The sequence below is a fragment of the Gymnoscopelus braueri genome (assembly GCF_963280865.1).
Source record: "Gymnoscopelus braueri genome assembly, chromosome: 7".
Classification (NCBI taxonomy): Eukaryota; Metazoa; Chordata; class Actinopteri; order Myctophiformes; family Myctophidae; genus Gymnoscopelus; species Gymnoscopelus braueri.
In genome coordinates, this window is record NC_137608.1 from 48,198,696 (window position 1) to 48,207,283 (window position 8,588).

General features: G+C 39.7%; 1 protein-coding gene across 1 annotated transcript; it reads left to right on the forward strand.

Moving 5' to 3' along the window:
* Positions 1-461: 461 nt before the first annotated feature.
* Positions 462-1,358, forward strand: LOC308088243 (uncharacterized protein; the record flags this gene model as incomplete). The annotated part of the gene is made up of 3 exons (XM_080432649.1): positions 462-747; positions 825-931; positions 1,052-1,358. The coding sequence occupies 3 exons, from the start codon at positions 462-464 to the stop codon at positions 1,295-1,297; spliced, it is 639 nt and encodes a 212-aa protein (XP_080288775.1). The 3' UTR covers positions 1,298-1,358.
* Positions 1,359-8,588: the final 7,230 nt, after the last annotated feature.

Consider the following 8,588-nt stretch of genomic DNA (forward strand, 5'->3'; position numbering starts at 1 on the left):
GTCATGTCTGCTGCGGCTGTTCACCTTTAAAGAATAAACCAAGAATATAACTGAAGAGAGTGCGGATGTTCCTTTATTATAATATTAAAGGGAAAACACGGGATGTTTCTCTTTCATTAAGTGTTTTTCACAGTCCTAGAGCATATCTGTGGTCACATTGGGAGATATAATTAACAACTATTTTTTTCAATGGATTGATGAATGGGCATGAAAAAACATATGCATATTCATACCTTGAAGTGTGTGCTAAAAATACAAGCATTTTTGATGATCACCTACTGTAGTAGCCTCCTTCAACGCCTCCTTCAACTTTGACATTATATTTCTTTCCAGTATGTTTGATCTCTAAATTGATTTAATTTTGCTCCCTCCGTTTAATTCTGTTGTTTCAGCAAATGACCTCTGTTATCATGTTACAGATCTACTGTTTAAGCCAAACATCACCTTCCTCCCCTCCATAAATGGCATTTCTGATGAGCAGCAGCAGGGGCTGCAGGTTCATGAGGGTTACAACTTCAGCATTACCTGCTCCATCCAACCACAATACCAAGGAGGCTCCTTCCACCTCACCTTCACTGGCCCAGACACAGCAGACAACCACACCCAGCCAGCTGTCAATCACTCTGCCAACGTTTCCTGCAGCAAACCACACCCACCACCACAGGAATTACAGCTGTGTTTATCACATCAATGTTTTTTCTCATAATTTCTCCTCTGAGAGCGAGCTCCTCTCTCTCACTGTCCCTGGTAAGTAAGGTTTTTAATTGAGAACTGTTCCGTAATATGCTGTTTGGTTATCTTATTCCAACATGTTTCTCTCACAGCGTCTCGTCTGACATCGGAAATAATCAGAGCTATCATCGCAATCCTGCTGCTGCTGCTGTTGATGCTGATATTCAGAGTCCTCTATCATCTCTATCATCTCTGGAGGGTAATGTATAGTGTATTTAATGCATGCCTGAAATATAAATGAGAGAGTTGGACTGTTTTTATTTAAGACAGACAGATCTGATTCAGTAAGTTAAATATTGGTGATGTTGTGTTTTTCCAGGCCAGGAGGAATGCAGGAGTGGAGAACATTGAGATGGTTTATTATAAAGTAAGACGGGAGAACATTGAGATAGTTAACTATAACGTTGTTGGTTCTGGTGCTGAAGCCGGTTCGAGTGAAGAGTCAGAGTACCACCAATATGAAGAGGTGGATATCCAAGGAGGTGCTGAGGCCAGTTCGAGTGAGGAGTCAGAATACCACCAGTATGAAGAAGAGGAAGAGGAGGATAGCCAAGGAGGATGCTGAATCTGGGCCGAGGGAAGAGGTAAGAGTCCACCTGTATGAGGTGGATTTCCCATGAGGCGGGGCAGAGATCCGGGAAACGGAGTTGTGACTCCAAGGAGCTCATCTCAAAATGAAATATAAAATGAAAATAACGGTTCATCACCTCAGTCAAGATTTCACTGTAACTGATCTTATGTGATCTTAAAACATCAATGTGTTGATTGTATGTGTCAGTTCATAGATTCTCACATAGTGAAGCATCAGGTCCTGAGATAAATAAGTAATACTTTCTTGTATGGATCTAGTTGGACTGTAAGATATGTTTATTAGCAGAATAGAACTGGCAGGTTTGTTCCTGATATTACATATAGATTTGTACAAAGTATGCACTTCTGTCTTTTAGAAATTTAAATCACTGCTTTTGATGGGTAATAGCATGATCATGTTATTGTCAATGAATATATAATGCCCGTGTGTTCTATGTTGAAAGGATCAGCTGTTTGATTTTATTTAAGTTGTTTGCTTAGATTTTTTTCTGAGCAGGAAAACAATGTACATACATGTATAAGTTTGTTATTATTTCAATCGTTTTATGGGCACTTAAAGTAGGCATAGTATATAATATCAGTTAAGCAATTGTCGTTGTATACTTTTTTCCACTTTCCATTTTGTGGACGTTTTCCACTTTGTTGTTGGATGAACACGTTGTGTAACTTCTTGTTTTGAACTTGAACTGAAAGTTGGTATGGTCCATTATGGATGAGCCTAACCCATTCAAAGTCCACTGTCTGTTTCAAAAGCACACAGACCTAATCCCTGTAAGGTGGACTTTTTGAATAGCTTTAAATCTGTCAACAATGTTTAACATTTTATGAATACAATTCAAGTAATTGTACCTTCACAAATAAAAACAATTCAATTCCTGAATGAACAGGAACACATTTGTCAATTGTTTCATAACAGCAGCAGGGGCCACACAGTTTTTCCAACAAGCATCAGATGAAAGCTGCTGAGAAATGAATATAACCTACTCTTAGGGCTGACACAATCACACAATTTTACTTGATTCATTTTACAAATCGTCACACAAATAATTGTGATTAACGATTGAATTGTGAGTTTTGCATTGAACATTGCCTTTTAGGCGTTTAGGCTTAAATGAGTAGTAGATTTATTTTCTATCAATTACACACCCCATGAAGCCTTGAATTCATGGAGATTTTTTTGTTTTCGTCGCATTCCTAAGACAATAATTTGATGACCGGCGCAGTCTCTGGTAGCAGCCACACGGTCATCAAATTATTGGCTTAGGAATGCGACAAAAACAAAAAAAATCACCATGTATTCAAGGCTTGTAGCCTAATTGATAGAAAAAAGAAAAAAAATTGGGGGGTGAACTATACTCCTTTAACAAAAGTTGCACAGGGAAGATAAGACAAATAACTTAAATATAGAAATGAACCATTCAGTCATTAGATAGTATTCATCTAGTCTAACACATGAAAAGCAAATGATATCATGAGAGAGTTTGATTGTTGTCAGTCTCATATTCAACACTTTCCTGTATAGGACCCATCATAGCTTTATATCTAAACTTACATTCAAACATACTGCAGCAGCACACACATGCAGGTCTATACTCTAATTGGTAGCCTACATAATAATCTCAATTGCAACTCTAAACTGTCACTCATCAATGTATTCATTTCAAGATCATAAATAGGGTTTATGTTACACCATCCAAAATATGCTATGATCATCCTGCTGCCAACACTCCTGGATCCTGCAGGAGTCTCCTGGATTTCAACCATGTCTCCTGACAATCTCCTGGATTGACTCCCGAAATTCACCAGAACACAGGAAATTACATCTAATATGTTACAAAGTTTCTGGGGTTGGACCCCCAGACCCCCCACTTGGGTCGTGTGGTCAATCATACAGAGATATTAACTTTTAAGTAACTAACGAATGGTTATTAAAGATGGGTCTTACATTGCTTCATCAGTCATCAAATCAATTTCTCTAGACCTACTTCTTTTAATGGATGAAATTGTATCCATCATTCCTTGATTCTCACTGTCCAAATATTGTAATGTTTATTTTGTTACTGTTGACTCTGTTTTTGATCATTGTAATGCAGTCAGAGTCTGTGACTGTGGAACAGTTGATAACAAAGCACTGTATAATGCAATGTTATATATTGGTGTATGGGTTGTTTGTGTGAGGGTGTGGCTTGTGGGGTCATGGCCACTAGCCCCCCAAATCTCCTGGATTCTGACAGTCCAATGTTGGCAGCCCTGCGCTTTACTATCAGTCCATACTGTGACGAAAACCCTCTTTCTGCGCCGAGTAGCGCACACGGGTTGAATGCGGGGTCTGTCGTCAGTGGCGTAACGGAGGGGTAGCAAGTGATGCGGTGCGGGGGGGCCACCAGCAGGGGGGGCCCCGCCTGCGCTGATACAAATATTTTTACAGCCAAAAAAAATAAAAAAGGTGATTTATATTGGTCAAATAGAACCGAATTAGACCCGAATTAGACCCGAATTAGACCCGAAATTTTGCATGTACGTGAAGAGGCCCCGCGATTCTGCATTACGCCACTGTCTGTCGTCCTAAAACACAATCACCCCGGGTCAAAATCCAGCGACCATGGAGCCGCTCACCGGCCGCGGGTGGCCCGCCCAAAAGGTGCGTGGGGCGGGGTGTTTTGGGACGACCTGTTCCGGCTGCCCAGGGAATGAATTGAAGTAAAAACTCATCTCTTTGTACTGCAGCTGCGCCATAATAATGTTGTTTTCGTTTATTTTTGTTCACGTATGCAATTAAGATAATGCAGCTATTGCAGTATTGGGCCCTAGCATGTGATTCAAAATGTATATTTGGCCCCGGCCTCATATATAAAATAAATGTAAATATAAAACCTGATATAAAATTGAAAGCTGATCAATGCGTTTCTGCGCTTAGTGTGGACAGGGATTTGTCTTTGTCATGTGGCCTGGGATTATTTTTGAAAACGGAGGACTAATATATATATCCGTTTAGAAAAAGATTCTGTAGCCTAGGCCTAAAACATCCCTGAAAATTCACCTTTCAGGAGGCCAAAGGGGGAGGTAGTTATCACTTCTCCCTTAACCCCCCCCCCCCTTTCTTTACCCTCACCCCCCTTTTTATTTATTTTGTATTTATTTATTTTTACATTGTGATGGTGCTATTTTATATGTTGATGAATTGAATACCAATGGAAACAAGACCAGTTCTATCCTTTTAGACAAAGTGCTGTTTCTGTCTAATAAAATATTCAATCAATCAATCAATCAATCAATCAATCAATCAATCAATCAATCAAACAAACAAACAAACAAACAAACAAACAAACAATCAATCAATCTGCATTGCAGAGCGAGCGAGGTTATTCCATAGAGTTAAAAATGGGTTATTCAGGGTGGCTCTGGCTGGAGTCACAGAATTCTACAGGTCACCAGTTTCAGTGCAGCTTCAGCAGCGTGTGTTTTTCTTGGCAGGAGCCCAACCAACTCTAGCCATGTTGACTTCTTTGGCGTGTGTTTTCTTGCACACATCAATGCTGTTGCATGGTGTTTGGCGGGGTAAGAAACACAATGCAAGGTTTGGTGTATTTGGAATTGAGTCAGCTCTGGAGCATAGCGTTAGAAGGAGTTCTCCTTAACGCTATGTTACTTTAAAGCAGTTGCCCGCACACCCCCGTTAGCGCAGGCTGCGCAGCCTCTCGTCTTTAGTAAAAATAAAAAATACACTTTCGCTACTCACCAAAACAAAGACGGTTTTAAGATGTTGAAAGCCTACTTTCTTTAGTGGGGACACTCGTACCCCCCCACCTCACGTCTAAAATAAACTTTTTGTCCAGAAAAGAAAATATTTCACCGGAAGGAAGAAATGTTGTCAATAGATCAATTCCATTGACCAGATCTGTAGGGGGCGCAGTGGAGTAACTAAAACATGTTTTCCTTCTGGTTATATATATATTTTATTTTCTGGCAAAAAAGTGTATTTTAGACGTGAGGTGGGGGGCTACGAGTGTTGCCACTAAGGAAAGTAGGCTATCAACATTTTAAAACCGTCTTTGTTTTGGTGAGTAGCAAAAGTGTATTTTTCATTTTTACTAAAGACAAGAGTCTGCGCTACTGGAGGTGTGCGGGCAACGGCTAGAAAGTAACATAGCGTTAAGGAGAACAACTTCTAACGCTATGGACCAGAGCTAGAATTGAGTCAGAGAGCCATAAAACAATGTTTATTTATTTTATTTTATTTTTTATTTTACAGTTGAGTCCACCAACCAAACCACCACGCTTCCATCAACAACAAACACAACGACTGTTGGGTCAATCAATTCAGCTACTGCTTCTCATGGTAGGAATTGATATTCACTGGATTATGCAATATTTATATTATTGATGGAGTTATAAATGCAATAAGGTGGAAAGAAAGACACATCAAGCATCATGCTGCTGAATGTATGGGTGCTGTTTGGTAAGGGTCTCCTGTTCAGAAAATGGCAGATCTACAAGCTGCTTTGCAGTGGTGGAAGAATGAAGTACTCACACTTTTTACTGAAGTAAAAGTGTCAATACTGCAACGTAGAAATACTCTGCTACAAGTAAAAGTCCGGAATGCAAAATATACTTGAGTAAAAGTACAAAAGTATTGGTATCAAAGTGCACTTAAAGTACCAAAAGTAGAAGGTACTCATTGTGCAGACTGTGCCATTTCACAAGTTTTCAAAATGCATACAAATCTTTTGAAAATTGCAGATCTACAATCAGCCTGCACTACTAGGGGTGTGCGGCAACGGCTCGAAAGCAAGATGGCGTTAAAGGGACACTTCACCCAAAAAAAAACTTTGTTTCAATGGATTAGTCACCATGGAGACTTGCATTCATGGATATTTTTTAAGTTTTTAGTCTCATTCCTAAGACAATAATTTGATGACCGGCAGTGGTTCCGGTAGTCAAGTCTCCATGGGGTGACTAATCCATTGAAACAAAGTTTTTTTGGGGTGAAGTGTCCCTTTAAGGAGAACTCCTAACACTATGGACCAGAGCTAGAATTAAGTCAGAGAGCCATGAAAACAATGTTGATTGTTTTTTTTGTTTTGTTTTTTACAGTTGAGTCCACCAACCAAACCACCACACTTCCATCAACAACAAACACAACTGTTGGGTCAATCAATTCAGCTACTACTTTTCATGGTAGGAATTGATATTCACTGGATTATGCAATGTTTATATTATTGATGGAGTTATACATGCAATAAGGTGGAGAGAAAGAAACATTAAGCACCATGCAGTAGGCAGGCCTACTGTCTGACCCAATATAGATTGCTTAACCTATTCAATCCGTGGACGCATCTGTGTCATTTTAGATTTCTTTGGCTATTAAAAAAATAGCAGATAAAGCTCAGAGTGCCGCGCTATGAGCTTGTAGATCTGCTATTTTTGAAAAATCGTGAAAATGTGTGCAAATCTTGAAATACATATTTTGTTTTAAGCGAACATTTGTAAAATATGTTTGTACCAGGGGAAACCCCAGAAGCAAAGATTTGAGTTACAAATGTTCGCTTTAAAGAAGATATATTCAAAGATTTTCACGTTTAAGAAAAAATGGCAGATCTACAAGCTCATAGCTATGAGCTTGTAGATCTGCTATTTTTGAATAGCCAAAGAAATCTAAAATGACAGCGATGCGTCCCCGGATTGAATGGGTTAAAGGTAGGGTAAGTGATTTTCTTGTTAAAATATAATTGTTAAATAGATATGTAATCATTGCTATAGAGTGTTTGTTCAGTAACGGGGGTCTCCCTAGCCGCAAGCAACTCTTAGATTCTATTTTTGCCGGACCCAGGGGGTCGTCTGGCTTACATGAGGCTTTGTACCTGTTTTCTCCATACATGGGCATGGTCACTTTGTCCTTAGGCCCCAACCATAAAAGTCTGTCCCCCTTTCGTCCATACATGGGCATGTTTTGTACCTGTTTTCTCCATACATGGGCAAAAAACTGGTTTTGGTCACTTTGTCCTGAGGCCCCAGCCATAAAAGTCTGTCCCCCTTTCGTCCATACATGGGCATAGACACAGGCTGACACGTCATGTGAAGTCTGGGTCTGGCAGAACCAGGTCTCCTGGTCTTGTTAATATCTGGAATCTAGAGTTGCAATACCAACCCTTGACAGTTGACAGCCCATACATCCAAACAGAAAAGTCCTATCTGATTGTATTAAACGAAACTGACCAACATTGCCAGCTGTACGGAAATCTTGAATTATCCTCTTTATATCTTTAAAGTTTTTTGTTTGATAAAAATCCACCGTAGACATTTTATGAGCTACTGTCTGTCAAGAAATTCTGTATTTTTCTACGTGTAGGAATTTGGAAGTGCTCGTTTTCAACGCAACGTCCTACTGCCTCCTGCATTATGAGCTATTTAGAATCGGGTGGTACGCAGGACCGTTGAGTGATTTCCCACGAGCGCTTCCAAACTCCAACACTTAGAAAAATAATCGCCTGCACGGATTTTTTTGACAGAAAGTAGCTCATAACATCATGTCTGTGGTGGGTTTTTATGAAACAAAAACTATGCAGATAGAGCAGTGGTTTTCAACCTTTTTCATGCCAAGGACCCCTAAATTGATATATATTTGGCCGCGGACCACCATCTGAAAATGTTTTGTACCAGGGACCCCCAGAAGCAAAGATTTGAGTTAAAAATGTTCACTTTCAAGAATATATATATTCAAAGATATGCACACATTCTCAAGATTTTTCAAAAATAGTAGATCTACAAGCTCATAGCTCGGCGCTATGAGCTTGTATATCTGCTATTTATTTTTTTTCACTTAAATTTTATTAAGTTTTCTGCTATTTTTTAATAGCCAAAACTAAGTGCTTAAAATGATTGTGGCGCTATGTTAACTAATTTAGCTGGGGACCCCCTGGTACCCCTCCGAGGACCACTGGTGGTCCCCAGACCACTGGTTGAGAACCACCGAGATAATTCAAGCTTTCCGTACAGCTGCAATGTTGGTGAGTTTAACGTTGTTTAATACAATCAGATATGACTTTTCTGTTTGGATTCATGGGCTGTCATGGGCTGGTATTGCAACTCTAGATTCCAGATTTTGAAAATAGGATCTAATAGTTGCTTGTGGCTACTCTCTCCTGATTGGCTAGAATTGGTAACCCACCTGAACATGTTCCGTATTTTCTGTTTATGACAGAGCTGGAAATTCAGGGAGGCCCCTGTTACTCAACAACACCCGCCTATAGCAATGATTACTATCA